We start from the raw sequence: 23,670 nt of genomic DNA, 5'->3' as shown, positions 1-23,670 counted from the left end.
CTTCACACGCACTAGAATGGCTATAATGAAAAAATGGACAATGGCAAGTGTAGGTGAAGATGCTGAGAAATCAGATCTCTCGTACACTGCTGGTGGGAATGTAAAATGGTGCAGCCACTTTAGAAAATAGTTAACTGCGAAAAGTTAAGCATAGAGTTACCATATGACCCAACAATTCCACTCCTAGGTGTATACCCAAGAGAACTGACAATATATATTCACACAAAAACTTGTACATAAATGCTCACAGCAACATTTCTCATAATAGCCAAAAAATGGAAATGATTTAAATTTCAATCAACTGATGAATGGATAAACAAAGTGTGTATATCCTTACATGGAATAGTATTTGATCGCAAAAAGAAATGAAGTGCTGATACAAGCTACCACATAGATAAACTTTGAAAACCTCATGCTAAGTGGAAGACAAAAAGCCATGAAAAGCCAAATATATCCATTTATATGAAATGTCCAGAATAGGCAAATCTATAAACAGAAAGTAGATTGATGGTCACCAGGGGATAGAGTGGTGGTGTGGAATGGGAAATGACTGCCACAGGGTTTCCTTTTAGGGTGATGAAAAAATGCTCTTGGAATTAGATAGTGGTGATGATTCCACAACTTTGTGAATATATTAAAATCACTGAATTATAAATTTTAAAAGAGTGAATTTTATGCTATGTGAACTATATTTCACTAAAAAAAGAGAAGAAAAATGCCAATGGGATTAAATCTACCAGTTGAAAGAAAAGATTGTCAAGTTTAAAGACACCCTAGTTATATGCTTTTTACATACAGAACAGTTAAAAGTAAAATGATAAAAAATATATTGTTCAAATGCTAAACAAAGGAGGCTGGTTATAAATTATATTAATATAACTATATATTAATTAATTATATTGATATTGATATTAACATCAGATAAGTAAGCTTTGGGGTAAAAAGTCACTACAGATAGGGTCATTTGATTAGGATAAAAGCTTCATTTTACCAGAAGATACAATCTGAAACCACCGAGCGCTCTGACTCTCAGCTGGCGCCACTGTACAAGGCAGCTGTCCATTTCCAACCCCAAACAATCTGTCAGTCATCATGGGCTGGATGGCCACGTTGGGGTCCCCAAACAAGGGAAATAAGGGCAGTGAGTGGCTGTACTAGTCTCCTGTTATACCAAGAGGTCCGAGGGCATAAAGAGATGGTGTCATCTGACTGGAGGGCCTACAAAATGTATATGATCCACCAAAGATAAGTGGTCTGCTGAATAGTCCCAACTCAATAGCCATTAATCCCAACGGATTGCATCTTTGCGTCTACTACCAGGAAGATGGGGGAGAGAGTAATCCTCAGGACTCACCTTCAGGAAGAAGAGGAGAGAGCAGGAGACTAAGGCACTGACCTTCATATAAGGATGTGTGAGGCTAGCAACCAGATGTCAGGATCCTGAGCACTTCCTCTATCTTTTTTTCTACATGTTGTCCCCATATTTTTTCCTAATAATGGTTTAAGCAGTTATTGTTTACTGAGTAGCAGATACCACACTAGGCACTTTTCATGGGTTTTCTCATTTAATCTTCTAAGAACCCTAGAGAATAGGTATTAGTGTCATTTTTATAGATGAAGAATGGATCTCTGAGCAGCAAATGGACTTCTCTCAAGCCACAAAGCTTGTGTAGTGGCAAGGTCAGAATTCAAACCCAGGTTGGTCAGCCTCCAGACTTGGTGGCATTTCTGCTTCAGTCCTTCAAAGGAAAGGGGTTCATGTTGTCTTTCTGGAAAAGCAAGGAAGGGGTCAAATGGGAGACAGCGTCCCATGAGGCAGCCAGTTCTTAAGGAAGGGACCCCTGAAGGCTGCAGAGGTTGGTGGCAGTACTAGAGAGGAAAGAGAATAGGCCTCTAGCCAGGAAGGAAGTGAGTAGAGTGTTATGTCAACTAACCCAACAGGGGCCCAAGAAGGGCTCTGACATCCAAGGAGCAACCAGAGTGGCTGTCATCGCGATGTCACACACACACACACAGAGGAGGACTGTTCTTTGACATGGCCCACCCTGTCAGGGTGCACAGGTGATCATTTTGAGCAGATACCATCTACTTACAGAGACACTGGGGGCGGGGACGGTCCCATGTGCCATCTCCCTGGCAGCTGAGCACCGGGGTGCCCAGGACGTAGAAGCCATGGTTGCACTGGTAGGACACAGTGGTGCCATAGCTGAACCTGTGCGGGCCGCTGGCATGGACTTGACGAATGCTGTTTTCTTGGTGCCCAGGATCTGTGCAGTTGATGACTGCAATGGAATGGGGACGATTAGAGGAGGAAACCTGGATGTAAAGATTTTCTTACGCTTTCAAATAAGAATTCAGAAATCCCAACAGGGCCAAATTCCCAGCACAGCAAAATTTCAGGACCAAAACAGGCAACATAAAGCAGATCTGGTCTGGGAGGGTGAGCTGGTTCTGAGGCTGCTGCCCTTCTTCCCCGACTTTGACCACCTAGTTAAGGGATTCATTCTTCCGTGTTCAGCTAGACAGCATCTCCCTGGAGAAGTCTTCCCCCTGCCTCCTAGACTGGTTAACCTCTCCCTCCTCAGTGCTCCCTTGAAAAAACCTCTATTACTGTGTTTATCAGCTTAGATTGGGATTTGCTTGAATACATGGGTCCTTTGAGGGCATGCATGCCTCGGCCCTGTGTGCCCGATCCCAGGCACAAGGTGTCTCCCATCACAAAGCCTGTCAGTTACAAAACTGATGCATCTGAGCTGACTTGAACAAGGTTTGGGCTCTTTGGAACGGCTTTAATCACTTTTATGAGTATTTCAGGGAGAAATTAATATCCTGGGGGATAAATTTGACTTTCAAATGTTAAAGTGTTTCCAAAGCAGCTTAACTCAAAATCAGAGTGAGATTTTAGGATAATGACAATATTATTCATAACGCGTGATGTGTACTTTTGCTTTTCAAACACTTTCACATCCATTATCTTACCTGAGTCTCACATGCACTGAATGAGGTGGGTACGACAGGTATTTTAAATCTATGATGCTTTTGTTTTAAATTTATTTTTTATTCTTTGTGCTTTTTTTGGTGAGGAAAATTGACTTTGAGCTAACATCTTTTGCCAATCTTCCTTGTGTTTTTCTCCCCAAAGCCCCAGTATATAGTTGTATATCCTAGTTGTATATCCTTTTACTTCATCTATATTGGATGCTGCCTCAGCATGGCTTCATGAGTGGTGCTAGGTCCATGCCCAGGATCCGAACTGGAGAACCCCAGGCCACCAAAGCAGAGTGTGTGAACTTAACCACTACCCACCAGGCTGGCCCTAAGCTTTTAAAGTGAAGGGTGTTTTTACCTTTGCTGAACTTCTCTGAGGTTCAGAGAGTTTGGCATCATAAAACAAGTAGGTAGTATTTATTCATTCACAACATTTATTGTGATAACGTTGTGTGCCAACCACAGTGCTGGGGAGCAAGGATATCACAGAATTTACAATCTAGAGTAGGATTTCTCCACCTCGACATTATGGACATTTTGGGCTGATACTTCTTTGTTGTAGGGGGTGGTCCTGTGCATTGTAGGATGTTTAACAGCATCCCTGGCCTCAACCCACTAGATGCCAATAGAAACTCTCCAAAAATGTCTCCAGACATTTGTCCCCTATTAGAGCAAAGGGATGGGTAAAATCATCCTTAGTTGAGAACTGCTGGTCTAGAGAGAAAAGGACAAACAAGCAATTATCCTGTTTGATAAGTGGTCTGATAGGGGCAGCAGAGAATGTTCTGGAAGCACAAAGCAAAGAATCTAGCCCAATGCAGAGTGTGGAGCAGGAAAGTCTTCCCTGAAGAAGTAACATTTAAGCTGACTCTTGATGGTTGAGTAGAAGTCACCCAGACAAAGAGTGGGTGGTGAGGAGGACAGAGAAGAATGCATTGGAGGAAACCGTGGGAGTGCCCTGGGGTGCATGGGTGCAGGGCACGTGTCAGCAAATGGAACAGATTCAGTGTGGCTGTGACTCAGTGCAGAAGTGAGGCTGGGGGCAGAGGAAGCGGAGAAGAATGAGGCTGGACAGGAGGCTGGGCCAGGCCCCACGGGTCCAGTAAACCAGCGGAGGAGAGTACCGTTCTCTGAAGGGCAGTGGGGAGTCTGGCAAGGCATCTTAAACCGAGAGTGAGCGACTTGATCATATCCGCATTTTAGACAGGTCACTCTGTCAGGGTAGAGAATGGGCTGGTGGGGAGCAGTCTTGGGGGCCAGGGTGTCTAAGGATTTTACCCCAGCCCTCTGATTCCAAGACCTGCCCTTGAACACGTTGCCCTGGGAACGGGCTGGTGGGAGTGGGAGCTGAAGTTACAGGAGAGAGACAGGACACTGTGTTGGGGAGATGGAGCACAGTATTTGAGGAGAAGGGGACATGGGATAACAACACCCAAAGCAGCAGTTCTCGACTGGTCCCTGCCTGATGGAAAGCAGGCACAACGCAAAGCCATGGCGCTTTTCCTTGTGTTCTCTGGAACCTTCTCTGACTCAAAATGGCATCTTGACATGTGAAGAGAGGGATGCTATTTTAGGGTTAGTTGTCAATGTATCTTGATTCATTTTAAAAAAATCATTTGAAAATGTTGGTCCTTTAATACTAGTTACAAATGACTCGTGACACATTGCACAGCCAATCACCATGCACCCTAAATACTGCAACAAGGAGCCATCATCCCAAGGAATTTCAGCCCTCATGGCTATGAAGACTTGATCAACCTCCAGATCGGAGCTGGGCTCGCTCATGTTCAGCTCGCTCCGACTCTCCCCTCAAATGGCACTGAGCCTTCCAGACCATTCTCGGTAAGAGGTCCAAAGCTCCATTTGTCCTTTATGCGAAAAGCCTTTAGAAGCTATTTCCTAAATAGTCCACATGGGGCTGGAACATCCTCTACACAGAGTCTGTCTCTTGATGCCTTGGTTTCTTCTCTCCCCTTCCCCTTCATCTCAATCCGTAGACTCCCTGCTTTTTACTTTTTATTCTAAACCCTTCTGTTTTTTTCTTTCATTAAGAATGGGTTCTATTTGATAATGATGAATTACTTATTCTATGAAATGTAAACAAGAATTATTTTCCATTTCTATTTCGAAAGGTGAGACTTGGTTTGCTTTCCTGATATAACCAACGATGAAATTTTACTCGGCTGTATCTAAGAGTTGAGAAAGCCCCATTTTTTTTTTTTTCCTGTCCAAATAGAGTCAAAACAATGCCAGGACTGAATTCACTGGCTTCTGCTCATGGGCTACTGAACCACAGGTGGCAGACGACTGGGGTGAAGTGGGACAAGAAGGCTGACTCACTTCGGCAGGTGGGCAGCGTGTCACTCCACTGCCCGCTGGCCAGGCACTGGGACCTCGCAGCCCCCTCAGCCACATACCCAGGGTTGCAAACAAACTTGACCACATCGTTGAGGTTAAACTGGTTGCCCTGAGTGAGGCCGTTGATGGGGTTGCCTGGGTGTCCACACGTAATCGCTGCAACCAAAACAGAAGACAGGTAAGTCCTCCTGCCATTCCACACCCCAAAAAGTTCATCCTCTTCTCACCTGGCATTGTTTATGTCCAGCAAGGTTAGCCCTAAGTCTAACTTTGGTCTTCTTTGCTGCAAAAACTTTATTTCCTGAATTCAGAATGGGGACATGCCTTTTTCTTTGAAGGTACATCCACAGCTTGGACAACTTGAGAGAAATCATTCTCTGACTTCCCATAGGCCTGGACTGTAATTCTCTGTTGTCCAGGTTGTCAGTCCTGCTTCATTTCCTGTCTCTGATCCCCGTGGCTCCCCTCCTCCACTCCCCATTGCTGGATATACTGATGACCACCCCTCAGCTGATTCAGACTCAGCCTAGTTCCTGGGCCAATCATGACAGAACCAGAGTCAATACTAACCGAGCATGAGCGGAGGGCTGGGTCTCCCTGCAGACCAGTGGCAGGCAAACTGTGGGGACCCGAGTTACTAGGAGAGCACAGCCCCTCTCCTCAAGCTTTCCATGTGAAGGGAGTTCAATCTGCGTAATTCCTGGCATTTTTCTATGCTCTCCTGCTTACTCCGCCCCAGGTAACGTGGGGTGTTCCACTGTGCAATCTGCGTCCTCCTTCTGGGAAGAATGAGGAGCCACTGGCTCAGCTCTGCCTTCTTCCTCTTGGGTCCTGGCTGCCTGCAGGCAGCAATGTTCCCTGCTGCTCCTCCAGAGTCGGGCTCTCCCCAGAACAGAGGGATGCCTGCCGCAGTGCAGGGCTGCCTCTGATGGTGTGTGAATCCACCCCATTCTGGGGTGGATTTAGCTGACCCCAATTGGCTCTCATATTAAGCTATGGTTTCCAACTTAGCTCTTATCAGTAACAAAGGTGCTATTTTGGCATCCACTTACAGCTCTGTTTTGTTTTGCAATTTGTTCAACTGTGGGCAGGGAAGAGGAAGAGGACCTGGTGCTCGCAGGCCTGGTCCCAGAGCCCTCACACTTACCCTCTGTCCCAGCTTTCCTGTGTCCTCCCAGTAGGGGAGCTCACTCCACTCAGGGCACAGGTCTCTGAGGTTTCTCAAACACACCAAGCAAGTGCTGGCCCAAGGGCCTTTGCACTCACTTTCCTCTCTGCCAGAGTATCCCTTGGCTCCTGCCCTTGTATCCTCAGGTTTCTCCTCAAAAATCACCATCTCAGTGAGGCTTCCCTTACGAGCCAACAAACACCCTCGCCAGCATGGCTCAGGCCCCTCGCCCTGCTCTGCTTTTCTCCACAGCAATGGACACACTCTACACGCACGTCTTCACTTGTTCATTGCTTGTCTCCCTTCACCTGAACGTAAGCTCCATGAGGGCAGGGACCTGGTTTTGTTCCTTACTGTCTCCTTGGTGTCTGAACCAGTGCCTGACATATAGGAAAAGCTCGATAAATATTTGCTGAGTGAATGAACCAACGAGTGAGTGAGATGAATGGATGGATGCTGGGGCTTCTGCTTTGCTCCCTAGTCCTTAGTTCTAGTTAGGACCTGCCTGGAACCCTGGTCTCTTTGCATTGAGCTCCCACTTGATGCTTTTGACAGTCCTCTCCCTGGGCTCTGGATTTTTGTTGTGAGAAGATGAGGAACCATGAGGGACGCTCTCTTATCCAACACTTGGATCCATTGGGACCCACCCCAAACCCAAATAGTGTGGATTGGGGTGGGGGAACAAGAGCAGGCAGGACCCAGTTTTTGCTGGCCAGCTGTGGTAACTTTCTGATCAGTTCTCTTTTATAAATCTCAATAGTAGCATCCCTGACTCTAGTGGAGAAAGCTGGGCAGAGCGGAGACGTGCTGTTAATGGACTAAAGGGGTTCAAGACAGCCTGACGCACTGGGACGAGAACGGGCTATGGAGGCCAGCAGACCAGGATTTAAAGCTCAGCTCTGCCCTATCCTTACTGTGGACAATTCTCTCTGAGCCTCAGTTTCTACCTCTGTAAAGCAAGGATTTCAACATGTATGAAGAAGGTTACTTTGAAAATAGATTCATATATTACTTTTTGTTAAATATTCACTAAGCACCTTCTGTGTGCTAGGCACTCTGCTATGTGCTGATGACATACAAGGCATACGGTATGGTAGGTTCCCTGGTCTCAGGGGGCTCACCTCACAGTCTAGTAGGAGAGCAGGGACCGTTACAACACAGTGGGCTGGTGCTGAGATAGAGGCCAGCCAGAGGGGCATCTACCCTCCCCTGGGGAGACAGTGGGTTAAGGAGGGCTTCTCAGAGGGAGTGGCATATCCCCGAGCTGGCTCTCAAGGGTGAGCAGGACTTTGCCTGGTCAGTGAGGTGGTGGAGGGTGGATATAAACTTCATGCAGTCTGTGAACCCACAGAAATGACATGCCAAATATTGCGTATATGTAATCAATTTTGGGAGGATCCATCGCTCTCACCAGGTTCACAAAGGGTCATGACCCCCTCCCAAAAGGTTAAAAACCACTCGTATAAAGCAAGAGAAGAGTGCTGAGGAGTAAATTCCAGCTTTTGAAGGGCAGATCGCCTGCAAAGCAAACTGAGCAAAGTAGAAAACAGCTCGACAGGAGGCGGGAGTGCCACAGGAGCCACAGGCAGAGTCTCAGGGCGTGTCACACACCCCAGATAGGCCTGTTTCTCTGGAGAACCCTGACCAATACAGGCTGCAAAAGGGAGACGGAGAACACATTGCTAGGAAGGAAAACAGGGTCCTGATGAGGCTCGAGCCCTAACTGGGGCTTGAGCACCTGGACCACTACAACCAAATTTCCTGAGGGCAGAGACCACGACACTTTTAATTCATCTTTATCCACAACACCCAACACAGTGCCCGGCACATAGGAGGTGCTAAAGAAATGTTTGAATATGGTCTTATAGGGTGAGGGAAGTTACTAGAGAGGGAAGGGCAGCAGTAGAGAAGAGAGAGTTAAAATAGACTGAGCTCACTAAGGAGGCAGGAGGAAGGAGATGCCGAAACTCAGTGGAGGGCACAGCCTGGGACCTGGGGGAGACAAGGCGAATGCAGACAAGGACAGAAGGGTGGGTGGGGAAGCAGGAAGTGAAGGAGTTACTGTCTGAGGGCTTCAACCATCTCTGCAAAAGAGAAAGCGAGATTGTACAATCAGCTAATACTTCTTGGGGTTTGTATGCATTATTTCACTAATCCTCACAATCCGGTGAGGTAGGCGCCATTGTTTCCTCACAGGAAGGTTTCAGAGGAGTCAGGAGCCTTGTTCAAGGGGCACTGTTTCTAAGAAGCTATCTGAGTGTGGAGCATGAGTCTTCAGAAAAGAGGTGAGATTATGAAACAGCTGTGTGGGAACAGGCAAGAGAGCTAACTGAGAAAATGTAGAAGGATTGTTGGAAAGTTTTTTTTTTCCTTAAAGATTGTCACCTGGGCTAACAACTGTTGCCAATCTTTTTTTTTCTTTTTCTTTTCTTTTCTGTTTTATCTCCCCAAACCCCCCTGTACACAGTTGTATATCTTAGTTGCATGTCCTTCTAGTTGTGGGATGTGGGACACCACCTCAACGTGGCCTGACGAGTGGTGCCATGTCCGCGCCCAGGATCCGAACCCTGGGCCGAGGCAGCGGAGCACGTGAACTTAACCACTCGGCCACAGAGCCGGCCCCATGTTGGAAAGTTTTGAAAGTGGGTCATATTGGAAACCTTGAATTTCTATGTGGTGACACTAACACAACGCCTACCACAGAGCAATCACTTATAAATGTTTCTTCTTTTACTCCTGCCTTCCTCCTCCGTATACTCCCCAGGTCTCTGTGCTCCAGGAGAGAATGGGACTTGCTACAAGAGAGCCTGGATTCTGTGACATCACAGGATGGCGGCACCACCACCTCCACACCACCATCCTTGTTATCACAACAACAGCAACATCTGCTTAAAATCTCCACCAAGCACTGTTCTGGCCATCGTACATGTATTAATTTATTTAAGCCTCACAACAGTCTTCGAGGTATCTGCTTTGAATAGATGAGGAAACAGACCCAGCGAGGTAAACTACGTCATCTAAAGTCATATAGCCAGATGATATATGGTGGCGCCTCTGGGATTTGAACCCAGGCAATCTAGGTCCAGGGTCCAAGTGTCTAACTAATTTACTTCCTTTCAGTATAGACCAGGTCTAAAATTAAGTGTCTTTAAGCCGGCCAGACATTCTCCATTTAGTTTCAGACTCCAACATTCCCTGTTATTTATAACCCAAATCTCTTCACACACGTTCTGTGCCAATTTCTTGAAGGCATTTGAATTTGCGTCTTCTGGATAAAACCAAATCTGTTTTGTTTAGACACATCTGGAAGACTGACTGAATGTAGATGGATCTCGCTTTCTGCAAACCTAACAGTGAAGCTATTGACTAATTTTCATGCAGTGCTTATTGAGTAAGTCTCACTATTTTATTGCTCCATCTCATCTATCAAAAGCCAAATGAAGAAGAAGAGTTAGAAACAAAAAACTGCCTTACAAAAATTAAGAACGAAAGTCCCTGCAGTTTACATCAAGTCTCGCTTTACGGAACTTTAAAAAATGAAGAATTTTCCAAATGACTTCCAAGCATCTGAGAATAACGATGTCATCTAAATCCAAAACATGCAGATTAACATGAAGAACAAATAAAACCATAGAAAGCCCAGGCCCACAGCATAATGAATAGGCAGAGAATGCTACAAACTTTAAATTATGCGTAAGTAGAAAAATAAACAGTAAATCAGGCAGAACTACTTCTCATGCTTCTGTTGCAAGCCTTTGTGGAGAAAAAGACTGCATGGGAAAGAGAAGAGAGGAGGAGAGGACTGGTGATCTGAGAAAGTCCGTCTTAAATGTGAACATATTGAAAAAGGATCCTGGTATTTCAGTGCATTGACTACAGGAGAGGGGCATAAAAGTATACAAACTTTTCTAAAAACCAAAAGAAATGAAAAGAAAAGTGAAGCAAAAAAAAGCAAAGAAAATACACCACCACAGAGAAAGAAATAAAGATATATTACGTGTATGATAGTTTACACATAATAATTACAGAAAACAAGACAGAATTAAGACCAAACATGTAGGTCATAACAATAAATGTGAATGAGGTTAACTAACCTATTAAAAGATTTTCAAATTGGCTCAAAAGGCAAGGCCCAATTCTGTGATGTATACAAGAGACTCACCTAATTGAAGTGACTCAAAGGCTAAAATGAATGGACTGTTAGAGGTACAACAGGCACATGGAAAAAGGAGGAAAACAGGAGCTGCAAGCCTAATATCAGGTAGAGTACAGTTCAAGCTAGAAAATATTAAAAGTCACAAAGAAGACGCTTTTAAAGGCTAAAACCACAATTTGCAATGTAGATATCATAGTTATAAATATGCATGTACCAAATAACACAGCAACTACTTATATGTAGCAGGAGCTCTATGAAATGCAAGGCAAAACAGAAGTAAACTAACAATAGAAAACTTTAAAACACACCCCTCAGAACAAAACAGGTCAAGTGAACAAAAAAATAAGTAAGCATACAAAAGGGACATCTTACGATTATATATAGAACTTTGCACCTAATACACTTTCTTCTCAAAAGCACATGGAACATTCGTAACAGTTGATCAAATATTAGGCCACAAAGAAAGCATCTGTAAATTCCATGAAGCAGAAATATTACATACAGTGCAATAAAGTTAGACATGAATAACAAAATAAAAGTTAAAAAGGCCCTTCCACCTGGAAGTTAAAAAAACAAGCACACTCTTCTACTAAAAAACTTCTAGGTCAAAGGGTAAATTAATACCAAAATTACACAACTTCTAATAAATACTAAGACATTAATTATTATAACCTATGGGATGCAATTAGAGCAGTGATCAGAAGAAATTTCATAGCCTTAAACACTTATATATGTAACAATCGATAAAAATGGAAGATTGAAGATAAATGAATTAAATTTCCAAATCAAAAGCTGGAAAATGAACAAAAATGTTAACCAAAAGAAATCACAAGGAAGGAAATAATAAAGGGGAAAATAGTAATTAATGATGCAGCAAACTGAAAATAATAGATGCAATGATTGCATCTTTTGAAAAAAATTAACAAAACATATAAAAATCTCTAGCTAACCTAGCCAAGACAACATGGGGGAAAGTCCATGTTGAATCTGAGCCCGTGACTAGGGAGAGTGGATAACATACTTACGCACACAGAAAGGGGTCTTGCCCGACCAGTGATGATCCTGCTGGCAGATGCGCACAGACATGCCGATCAGGCGGAAGCCGGCGTTGCACTGGTACACCACGCTGCCCCGGTAGTTGTAGTTCTCTCCATTGATGTGTCCATTGACGATCGGCTCAGGAGTCCCGCAGTGTCCGGCTTTGGTGAGGGATGGGGAAAGAGTGTAAATCAAACAGAAGCTTGTAGAAAGTGAGGTGGGGCTTGGTCAGGGTGAGGGAAGACAGGGATGGTGGGGAAAAGGGTTAAGTACCCAATGATCCATTGTTTTCCCATCTCCCCCTGAGAGTAGCCATCTAAGAGTGACTTCAGGAATCCTAGACATGATAGAATGGTGTTGAAGACTTGGCAACCCCTAATCCCAAGGTTGCATCCCAAACGGCCACCCCTCTCTGAGCTTTAGTTTCTGTGTTGTACACAGAGAGAAATGATCACTGTTACTTCCCTGCTTCTGGGATGGCCCCTCTCCTTTCCTCATCAACCAGGATTTACTGAGCACCTACTGCATGGAGGGCACTGCGGTCTACATTAAGGCAATTAAAGTCTGGTTGTGTTGAAAACAACCATGTGAAAACAGGTGGTTTGGCTAAATTCATCCTTCCTTCTTCTTGAGGGGCAACGAACACAGACAATGTAAACCTAGTTGAGTTATTTTTACTAAATGGGGTTTGGGTAGAGTGTATTCCTGGCATTTCCACTAGCTATCCTTTGGCTCTGTGTGGAAGTGACTCATGACTGTCTCTAACAGAGGTCTGAGACAGTGGGAGGGCCGTACTGTTCACTGTGGAACAGAGCATCCAATCTACACTGTTAAGTCTGTGCGGCTGGGACCCTCCTTTGGTCTTGAGGTGTCAAGAAAGGAGTGAGAGAAGAGAGACATTTTGAATCTAAGGTTTAGGCAGGAAATGGATTAGCCATGGAGGAAATGATAATTTTGTCCTTTGTAAATCAGGCTATTTTTTATGCTTTTGCCATAGCTTATTATACATATAAATATACAATAAGCAAATGAAAAAAGATATATTTATATATAAGGTAAATACATATACATGTAAAATTTGTTACTAGATAATATAAAAGGTATTTTAGATATATTACAGGAATGTGCCTTTGCAAGTTTCCCCAAAGGTGAAGACCGGGGCTTCACCCATCACACAAGGGCTAATAAGAAGGGGTTATCTTTTTGATCAGAATGAGAACCCCTCAAAGGTTTGTCTCAGTGGACTTGAAGTTCTTCTCATTCTTTTGGGTGTCCCAAGAGAAGCTAGTTCCGGGTTTTAGTTATGGCATATGCCTAGTAGCTGATGTTTGGATTAAGCGTTTTATGACAGTAGATAATATGCTGTTGTTCAAAGATTAGGATCGAATTTTGGAAAGATCTAACTTATGCTGAAGAGAGAAAAATGGGCAGGATAGGTCTGGGGAGGTCACTTACCAAGGCAGCGGACTTCAGAGCCACTCCAGAGTCCATTGGCCATGCACTCCCGAACCCTGGAGCCCACCAGCGTGTATCCGGAATTGCAGGAGAAGATGGCCGTTGCCCCGTAGACAGACAATGTGCCAATGCGGTGCCCATTGGGTGGGATGGGGAGCTCTCCACAGGAGATGACTAAAAAGATCACAAAATGCTCAGGAAGCCAGCCCCAAGAGAAGGGACATGTGCTGCTTCTGATTTGCAAGAATAATGACAAAAATAAGATCTGTTTAATCTTACTCTATTGGGATTCATGACCAGAATATGGGTGGTGACACAACTGTTGTGATATTACACTGGAGCAGTGATTCTCAACTGGAGATGTTGCCAGAAGCACCTGAGAAGCTTTTAAAATGTTCGCTCTGCACTCTGGACCCATGACTCACAGTCTCTGGAAGTATGGCCCAGGCATGTGCGTTTAAAAGAACTCAGGTGGTTCGGATGTGCACCCTGGTTAGGAACCACCACACTAGAGAGATGGTGATTCTGTGGTATGATGCTTGGTGTCCAGGGCAGACACTGCAAATCAAGTTCCTTGTCCTTTCTGCTGAGCACAGCAGCAGCCTCGTACTCCTTCTCAACAGAGCACTGCAGATGGCCACTGGCTGGCATACAAGGTGAGGACTAATGGCCAAGGCCGTATTGAAATGTGAGCACCTTCGTTGTAAGGAAGCTGTTACATGCTCATGACTTCTGCTCTGCCCCGTACGTGGTTACATTCCACTGTGGAGTCTGCACTTGGATTCGTAAAGACAATAGCGTGTTGGACAATAGATGATGCGAAGATACTCTTCCTCCTACCCAGTGTCAAACTTCCCACTGCTCATTGACAAGTTTTCTCTTTCTACCGCTTCATAGACACTTCCTTCCTCCATCACATCCTTAGTAATTAAGTAAATTATCATGAGTATATCCATATTGTAGTGGATGCTGTGGTGAGCCACTCAAATCCTCCTTTAGGACCAAAGGACCTATTTGCCCAGCGGTTGGCAAAAACCCCTCAGCTTTGTGCCCTCTTCAGTTTGTCTTGGATGAAGAGTCCTCCCACTTAAGCTGTCTTTCTGGGGAAGCCTGCACCCAACATTTGTTCACTGTGTAGGTATAAAGGCCTCTTGCCCCAGCTTGTGACAATTCTGAAGAGCCAGCTTTAGAGCTCCACGTGGGGTCAGCTGAGGCCTCACAGATACTGCATCAGAGCTCAACTTCTCCATCTTCCCAGTCCTGCTTCCTTTCCTTCCCTTCCTTTTCACAGGCGGTGAGCCCAAGAGCACTGCCTAATAAACCTCTGTCTCAGAGGTGCTTCCTAGGGACCCTGACCTTCGAAACTATCTTAAAGAAGCAAAGGAAAACAATTCACGATGGAGAAGGAGAGGCAGGCACACTGAGCTGGCCTGCCCCTTGTGCCATACCCACTCCTCCTGTACGTTCTCCCATTACAGGTCCTGTCACACCCCATTGTCATTGCTTCCTTATTTGTCTGCCTCTCCAGTAGACTATAAGCTCCTTGTGGGCAGGAACCACAACCTTTTATCTCCATACCTCTACAATTTCTGGTGTGAATGTTGAATATGTGAATTAGTAGATACTCACCTGGACAAAGGCATCTTTTTAATAAGATGACAAGATGATGGAAGTACTTCCTTAAAGGAGTAGGCATCTGCCCAGCTCCTGATTCTAGGTGTGTGTTCATAAAGAGGCACGCTGTAATCCTGGCGGCCTTCCTCTTCTCCCCCTCCCCATGTACAAGACAGTTCAGGTAGCAGGCACTGCGCCAAACTTGCCCACCCCCCGCTCCTGGGCTTACTTTGGCAGGTGGGCATAGAGTTCCCGAGGCTCCATTTGCCATTGGCCTGACAGCGGATGACCCTTTGGCCCGTGTAGTAGTAGCCAGGGTCGCAGATGAGCATCAGCTGCGCCTGGAACTGGTACTGTGTCTCAAAGATCAGCCTCCATCGGCCGTGTTCCACGCTGATGCTGCTGACATCAGGACAGGTCACGGCTGGGGAGACAAGGAGCAGCGAGGAGGACTAATTAGTTAATTACGGAAGACACTGGCAAGAGTCCAGAGCTGGGGACAGGGAGATTGTAATGCTGCAATCAGGAATCCAAAAAATCAGCAGTCTCCAGGCAGGTTTGGTAGATGAATGAAGTGGGCTGGGTGGGGAATGTGGCAACCTGGGGCAGGCAGAGTGCCAAAAACAAACAAACAAACAAACAAAAAGGGAGGTGGGACTCAGTCAATGCTGATTGTTGGCTGCAATACTGTAAGTTCTACTTAGTTAGATCTTCATTTTTCAAGGGAAGCTAGAAATATGGATTTTTATGTAAAAATTTTCCAATTTTAAAAAGTTGGGCAGTACACAAAAATTTTTTATAAAGCACAGCATAGGCCAAAAAACCAAACCAAAACAAAAGAAAAACACAAAACCTGATATCTTTGGATGGAATGTAGCCCACTAGGCTGCCAGTTTGTGACTTTGGCCTTACAGTTGAGCTGCATGTCTGTCATTTTCCAGTTTTTTGATCAAAGGACATTCATGCAAACTTTCTGATTGGTTTTCCATTTAAAAGGAAGTGGACTAGGTCATTCCTAAGTTCTATGATGGGTTATGGAAACATCTCTGGGTACAATGGTCTATCAGTGCTCTGAGAGAAATTCCAATGGGAGCCCAAGTTGGTAGATGACACTACCTACCTGTCTTGGCTCCAATTTCCATGTATATGTTCAAATCCCCAATTTCCATGTATATGTTTTTTGCTCATCATAGTAGGGACTACTGTGATCCATGGCAGATGCATTCTAACACCCCCAGTGGATGCTTGAAACCGCGGATAGTACTGAACCCTACTTATACTAAGTTTTTTCCTCCCCATCCATACCTATGATAAAGTTTAATTTATAATTAGGCATGGTAAGAGATTAAAAACAATATCTACTAATAAAATAGAACAATTATGATAAAATACTGTAAAAAAGTTATCATAGATCTTAGCAACCTCAGGATACGGTTTTATTTCTTATTAAGTTGAGAACTTTCCACCTTTTCACTTAAAGAAAGCGCTGCTTCTCTTCGGCATATCCGAATTGCCAGCATCACTACTCTTGCGCTTTGGGGTCATTATTCAGTAAAATAACAGCCACCTGAGCATAAGCACTGCGATACAGCGACAAGTTGACCTAATAACCCAGATGGTTACTAGGTGACTACCGGGCAGGCAGCACATACAGTGTGGACCCCCTGAACAAAGGGATGATTCACGGCTGGGGGGATGGAGTGGGGTGGTGCAAGATTTCACCCTGCAATTCAAAAGTCATGCAATTTAAAATTTATGAATTGTTTATTTACGGAATTTTCCATTTAAGACTGCAGTTGAGCACAATTGACTGAGCTGTGCAGAGTGCACATGTGGAGGAGGGGGCCTGCTGCACTGGGTTTTTCGCAGGAACCTTTCCAGCTGCTCACCCAGCCCCTCCTCACACCCGCCCCCACTGCCCATGGACTCACGGACACACTGTGGGGGGACATTGCGGTTGCTCCATATGCCTGTCTCCAAACACTCTGCTGTGGCCTCGGCGCCTGCCTCGAGGTGGTAGCCTTCACTGCAGCTGTACACAGCCTTGGTCCCCACCGTGTACTCTCTGCCAAACACCATTCCGCTCTTGGGGGCCTCAGGAAGCCCGCAGGAAAGAGCTAGCGAGGGGAAAACAGAGTCATTAGCATGTCTGCTTCAAGACGATGTACTGAGAACATATTTTTATCTTTCTTTTCCCCTGAGGCCTTAACAAAATTGTAGTAAAGACTAATAAAAAGGAAAAGCTTCATAACAAAAAAGAAAGTGGGAGGATCACCAGCAGACGAGATTTAAAGGAATTTTGGAAGACGGAATGCAGACAGAAGTGTGTTGATGGATTAAATGGAGCTGAGAAGCTGCAGCCCAAAATATATGGGAGGCAGCTATAAGCTAAGACCAGTTCTTATGCTCTCAGAAAAGCAGTGGAGAGAGTCGGGTATCTATTCTCCAGACAAAATACAGAGGATTTCCTTTCCCACTTAAGAAAAAGGAACTCCCTGGAGAGAATTAGGGCGGCTGAGGTGTGAGCTGGCACCCCAGAGTAAAGCTCTTTTAATTCTAGAATTTAAGGGCTCTGAGCCTAAAGCCTGCCCCTCTGCCCGCTCATCTCTGCCACATACTCAACTTCTTATTCATGGGAGAGACCTAGTGGACAAAGATATCTGTGAACATTACAACAAAGGTAACCCGTATCTCCTACAGAGAAAATGAACCTAGCATTTAGTGCAAAATGGGAACAAGTAAGGATCATTATACATAGGAAGAAAACTAGTAGCATGAAAGAGGTAAATAAAGATAAGATTAAAAATATAAAGCAAAAGTCTCCTTTAGGAAACAGAGCTAACACAAGAAAAAGAAGGTACATAATCTTTAAACTTCTCATTAGTAGTATCTTGAGAAAGACAAGGTGACATATTACGTACATATTATGTATTACTTTCATAAAATGAGAACAGAGTGCTTAGAAAAAAGCACAACAACAAAAAAAGAACAAGGCATGGCTCTTTTAAGTTAAAAATATGATTGTCAAAAGAAGCATTCAATAGAAGGGTGGGAGATAAAGGGAATTTCTCAGAATATAGACCAAAAAGACAGAGACTGAAAATGATTAGAGAAGACTGAAAACACAGAGGATCAATTAAGGAGGTCCAATATCAATGAGTCGGGGCTCCAGAAAGAAAGGACAGAGAAAGCGAGGGGATGGAGTGATCGTAGAGGAAAATTTCCCAGGGCTGAAGAGAGACACAAGTCTAGATTGAAAGGGAGCCAAAGGGATGTTAGGAGAACCATTCTTAGATACACTGTGGCTGAATGGTTAAGTTCGCGCACTCCACTTTGGTGGCCCAGGGTTTTGCTGGTTCGGATCCTGGGTGTGGACGTGGCACCGCTCATCAGGCCGTGCTGAGGCGGCGTCCCACACACCACAACCAGAAGGACCCACAACTAGAATATACAACTATGTACTGGGGGGCTTTGGGGAGAAGAAAAAAAAAGAAGGGGGGTCTGGAAGACAGAGGAAATAAGGGAGTATTTGAACATGAGGCTCTTTAAAGCCTAATCCACAAGACTGTAAGCTCCTTCAGTGGCACTAGGTTAGCCCAATTGTCATATCTGATCAACTAACTTCCCTGCTTTCTCGAACCCTTTGGGAAGAAATATTTGGATCCCCTCTGACATTTTTGAAGGGTGGTCAATCCGGAGGGAGCAGGTGAAGCAAGTGGGCAGCAGCCACTTCTCCCTGCCCCAGGCCTGGGTAACTAAGAGGACAGAAGACAACTTCCCAGCATGAGAGACTAAAAGCCTGTCTCGTGAGCTCCATGCCAAAACACAGTCCCCCAAACCCAGAGGGAAGAGGGACACTTCCTATGGGCGGGAGAGGAGGGGACAGAGTCACAAAGTATTTGAAACTCACTGTGGAAGGAGATCTCTGAGGGAGAGAATATGAGGGAGAGAATGGGCTGCGGGAATGGGAGAGAAAGCATTAGGTGGCGTAGAATCTGTAAGGTGACATATTTGTTGGTGGAGAAGACAAGGTTTGGAAGCAGCAACAGGGAACGGGAAGAATGCCACGCCTTTCCTGGTCCAGGGTTACGCGGGAAAAGGGGGATTAACACCCTTCACTTGAAAGGGCCACAGCATCTGTGTTCTCAGAGGACAGCCACAGTCAGCATGGAGGGAGGAAGCGAAGAGAGCCTTCTGGGTAGTGACCAAGGGTGTGTGCTTGTTGGCCATGGAACCAGGATTCCGGAGAGCACAGAAGGAATGGCTGAGAGGGAGGCCTGCGGAGGGAAGCCTGCGGTGGGGAGGGGGAGAAGCAGCACAGAGCAGCATGGGGATGAGTGGATGGAGCATAGGGGGGCCTAATTTTGGAAAGTGACAAAAGATAACAGAGATGAGAGCATGGTAGATTCCAACTGGAGATCGGGAAACAAGACTTTGTCTGTGTTGATCCAGTTAGAGATATGGAGACGAAAGCCAAATGGCATTTGTCATTCGTGGACAGTCAGTTCTCTGAGACCTTTGCTGAAGGCATCAAATAGAATGTCAATGACACATTGCTTCTATCTTTGAGAAAGCTCAGGCACAGGCCAGAAGGTTGTGAGGGTCAGAGGTGACAGATGTCCTGGAAAAGTACGTCATCATGCTGGGAAACAAAGAAGAAGAACATCGCACATCAATGTGATTTCCTTTTTTTGTCTGTAAAATTGGTAAGGTTTTTCTTTTCTTTTTTTAACGGAGTACATAATGTTGAGAATGTGGGAGAAAAGGCAATTTTCACACGCTGCTGGTGGAAGTGTAAGTGAAGACAAACCTCTCTGGGGAGCAAGAAGTACCAAAAGCTGTAGATTTTGTATGGGTATGACTCAATAATCTCATTTCTTGGGATTCAATCTTAAGGAAATAAATGTGGATATTGATAAAGATGGAATTAAGGATTTTAATGGCAGCATTGTTGACAGGAGCAAAAAATAGATAAATCCAAATGACCCACAGTAGGATGATACTTGAATAAAGGACAGTTTTTCCATAATGCTATGCAATCATTGAAAATAATGACGAGGACGTGTCTTTGATTGCGTGATAGATGTTAACAAAATACGAAGAGCTTTGCACATTGATGTACATTTTTGTAAATATATAAAAGACCACAGGAAATGTGCTGAAATGTTAAGTGGTGATCTCAGTTGACGGGATTATAGGTCATTTTCACTGTTTTCTTTTGCATCATCTGTAGTTTTTTTTTTTCAGATTTCTAGTCTGAATGTATATTACTTTAAGGGAAAAAAATCCCATAAATTATCAAAGGCAAGGCATGCAAATTGTGTGGTACACATCATGGCTGGATCGGTCTCTCTTCTACCCCGTTCTCTCTGCCCCTCCCCTCCTCCGACCTGCACTTCAGCCAGCCCCAATTGCTTTGCATATCTTGTGATCTCTGCAGCCTGTGCTTTTGCAAACGCTCTAGCTGCTGCCTAGAATGCTTTCCTTGCCAATGCCTGGTCTCAAACCCTCCTTGCTCTACCAGCCGGAGCCCAGGCATGCCCTCTTCCGGGAGCCCTCCCTAGCTGTCCAGGAGACAGGTCCCTTCTTACCTCTGGGCTCCCACAACACTGTTTATACTCCTGATACAGCGCCTCCCTCCTCTATCATTTTGCCCGATATGTGGTTACATATCCTGCTCCCTCATTGCTCTGAAAACACTGAGACTGTGTTTCATGCATATGAACATCCCCAGGGCTTGAGATATTATGGATCCTCAATATATGTTTGCTGAAAGAATGAATTAATTATCAATGGGGTAACCCATATTTGGAAGTGATGGGTCCTAGGACAAGCCCAAGATGTGAGTAGGATCCAAACCACCTGTCACCCCCCTTCCCACCTGCTTCTCACCTTGACAGAGAGGAATGGCCTCGCTCCACAGGAAGTAGCCCTGGGGGTGCCGGGTACAAATGGCCATGCTGTGTCCCACCAAGCGGTAGCCCGCGTTGCAGCCAAAGTGGATGGAGCCTCCGGGCTGGGTGCTGGTCTGGCCCAGAAGGAAGCCATGGAGTGGAGCCCTGGGCAGGCTGCAGTAGGGAGCTGAATAACAAGATGAGGCTCAGGGGACCACACACAAGTGGGAAGACAGATATGGTCTTTCATGCACGCCCGCCCCTCCCTTCTCCCCCCATTTTTTTTGTCTTTGCCACCGCCAGGTCCACTGCTGTTGAGGAAGGTCTGAGTGGTTGATATTGAAACACAGCCAATCAATTTAGCAAAGCCAAAGAAAAGAAAAGAAAAAACCACAAAGCATTGGGTCCCCTTTGTGGCCTCGAGGCAGCACTGGTTGTGCAGCTGAGTTCAGGCTCTTGAATCCTGTCAGCCCCGCAAAAGATGCAGAAAATGGAACCCAATGGGGTTGGTTCCAGACTGCGGGGGCGTGGACTCGGGCTCTCAGGCCTGTGCTCAAGTCTCATTTCTGACCTTTCCAGGTCTGTGACTTGGGAGAAATCACTGACACTCTTTCAGCTGCCTTCCTCACCCGTATATTCAGATCGGTGATGCCCACCTCATAGGTTTTTGGACAATTTAAATGGGTTGTGTTTGTAAAGCCCCCAGCCCAGTGCAGGGCACTCAGTGCCCAATCAATGGTCCTTCTCCTTCTTTCTGTTGTGAAGGGGGGATGGCAGAGAGGGCCTGTGGCAATCCAGGACACAGAATGCACAGTCCTAACTCCCCCTCAGTGTATGGCTTCAACTTTTTTCATTCCTTTATTCAACAAATAGGTATCGAGTGTCTATTACGTGCCAGCTGCTATTGTAAGCTCTGAGACTACAGAAAACAGACAAAAACCCAGCCTCACAGAACTCGTAGTAAAAACTCCTGTCAGGGAGCCTCAGGGAACGTTCTGTGAGGCTGAGAAAGAGGGATGACCAAAGGAACAAGCAGAGCACGCCCCTTAATTTGCTCTGAGTCCCTGGCTGGGTCTCCTAGGCAGGCCTGGGATAAGATGGATGCGGGTACCAGGCCCTCACTCCATCCTCCCCACGGTGAGGTCGTCTGGCCTCGTATTCAGTGCTCGCATCCCTCTGCTGGTGAAATTGGTGTTGGCAATACCTCCCTTCCAAGCCAGACGGGCTTCCCCGCTCCTGCTTTGCCACCTGTGTCCTGTGTATGTCGGATCTATGTGTCTGCCTCAGTCAGGAACAAGAACCTCAGTTATAGAATATACTTAGTTGCAGTGACAGATGCATGTGCAAATTACATGAGTCTACTATATTTTAATTAAGCACTAACTGTTTCACCATGTAATTAATTCACTTTCCACGCGGCATATGTATTGTAATTACAACTGACTCATTACCCTTAAGCATGTGATTAGCCTTTATGAACATCAAGGAAAGGGCAACTCCTTAATGGCCTTTGGTTCCTAGTTTAGCAACAGAACAGTGAAATGCTACTAAGGGCTGTGTTTCCTTTGGAGTGAGCAGCTGTTGGGAACTCAGCCTAAATCTCTCTGAGAGGTACCTTAAGGTTTCTTGTTCATCCTGGGGAAACTGAGGCTTGAAGAGGTTAAGTGACTTGTCTAATAATCATTCAGGTAGCTCGTGACAGAGCTGATCACTGACCCTGGGGGTCGTGAAGCCACCCTCTCTCTCTTGCGTACATGGGGGAAAGGAAGGTAGGGTTGACATGGCAGAGGAAATGGACTCCGAGATAGTAAAGATCGTCCTCCTCCTAGACGCCCCTCAGCTTCATCTGCTTTGCTCTTCCCTGAAGCCATACCTGAGGGTTCTTTAAGACTGTTCAAATGGTCTGCTAAGTTTGGGCTGGTCTTGCCAGCAGGTGGCCCATGAGAGGAGATGGTCTGAGACAAGTGGTAACTCAGGCAGGCTATAATTTGACATCCCTTCGACCCCATATTTAAAAATCTGTCCAACATTTCTTTGGAATGCAGGCCACATGCAGCAGGAGAAAGAGTACTGAAGGGGAAGTGGTGCATGGTGGTCCCCCCGCCATCTCAAGGAGTTTATCTCCGCCTCTAAGCTTGCAGAGCCCAGCCAGCAGTTCACTGGACCCGCTCCCCTTCAAATGGGCATCAAGCAGCTCATCAAGTTTTCTTTCCAGCTACACACAGTAATCCCCACGATGCGAGTTCAGATAAATTCGATTTTCTTCATCTCACTACATGTCCAGGGATATGTTTGTGCTCCTGTGGATTGTTGCCCCTGTCAGTTGTCTGGGTGGTCTGGCCTTTGCTCTGACTCTGCCTGTGAGACACGTTTTGCAGAGCAGAAGGGAGGCTCCTGGACTTAGAATATAGCCCGTCCTTTGCTGTCCGTCTAACATTTCCCAGGCAGAGTTCCATGTCTTAGAGTTTTTCAGTTTCAAGGAACTTTTATTAATATTTCAACAGTGTTGGGGATAGGATCACATTTGGGCATTATCAGGTCATACATAATAAACTTATTCAAAAGACACAGGCTGTCAGTATGGGCAGGAGAGAGGGAAGAGCTTCAAGCAGGGAAAGGAGGAGACAAAGAGGAGGCAGGAAAATGTCAAGGACGCTTGTGCAGCTGTCAGTGAGAGAGACTGAGAGGAGGAGAGGGCGCCCAAGCCCCATGCAGGAGCCCCGCCATTGATAGGGACATGGCCCGTGGCTTATTTGGGTGAGAAACTTAGGGGTCTCAGAGGTGTGGTCCTCCTCGTGAGTTCTTATGCTTTACTCACCTGAATACCGAATCTTAAAACCCTTCCGATTGTACGCGTGGTCAGACGACCAGCGCAGGTACACAGAGTTGCTTGAGCTGGTGACAATCAGGGGGGCTGAGTAATTCCCACTGAGGGCTTTCAGCAGAGGACTTTGTCCTGAGGGACCTGGGTTGAGAGCACAGGACACAGGATTGCAGAC

At 45.6% G+C, this 23,670-nt stretch overlaps 1 protein-coding gene across 4 annotated transcripts in view; it reads right to left on the bottom strand.

The window, feature by feature from the left end:
- Positions 1-23,670, bottom strand: part of CSMD2 (CUB and Sushi multiple domains 2) — a 592,855-nt gene that overhangs the window by 48,692 nt on the left and 520,493 nt on the right. For 3 of the 4 annotated variants that reach the window (XM_023633833.2, XM_023633839.2, XM_023633859.2), the window contains 8 exons: positions 23,490-23,636; positions 20,670-20,858; positions 16,709-16,894; positions 15,007-15,201; positions 13,164-13,337; positions 11,696-11,869; positions 5,329-5,502; positions 2,094-2,282 (listed from right to left, as the gene is read on the bottom strand). In XM_023633833.2, coding sequence (XP_023489601.1) covers positions 2,094-2,282; positions 5,329-5,502; positions 11,696-11,869; positions 13,164-13,337; positions 15,007-15,201; positions 16,709-16,894; positions 20,670-20,858; positions 23,490-23,636 — 1,428 coding nt within the window. The remainder of the gene's footprint in view (positions 1-2,093; positions 2,283-5,328; positions 5,503-11,695; positions 11,870-13,163; positions 13,338-15,006; positions 15,202-16,708; positions 16,895-20,669; positions 20,859-23,489; positions 23,637-23,670) is intronic. The other variant, XM_023633867.2, reaches the window with a different exon arrangement.

This window comes from Equus caballus, chromosome 2, assembly GCF_041296265.1.
Source record: "Equus caballus isolate H_3958 breed thoroughbred chromosome 2, TB-T2T, whole genome shotgun sequence".
NCBI lineage: Eukaryota > Metazoa > Chordata > Mammalia > Perissodactyla > Equidae > Equus > Equus caballus.
The sequence above is the reverse complement of the archived record's forward strand: the minus strand, read 5'-3'. Positions and strand labels throughout refer to the sequence as shown.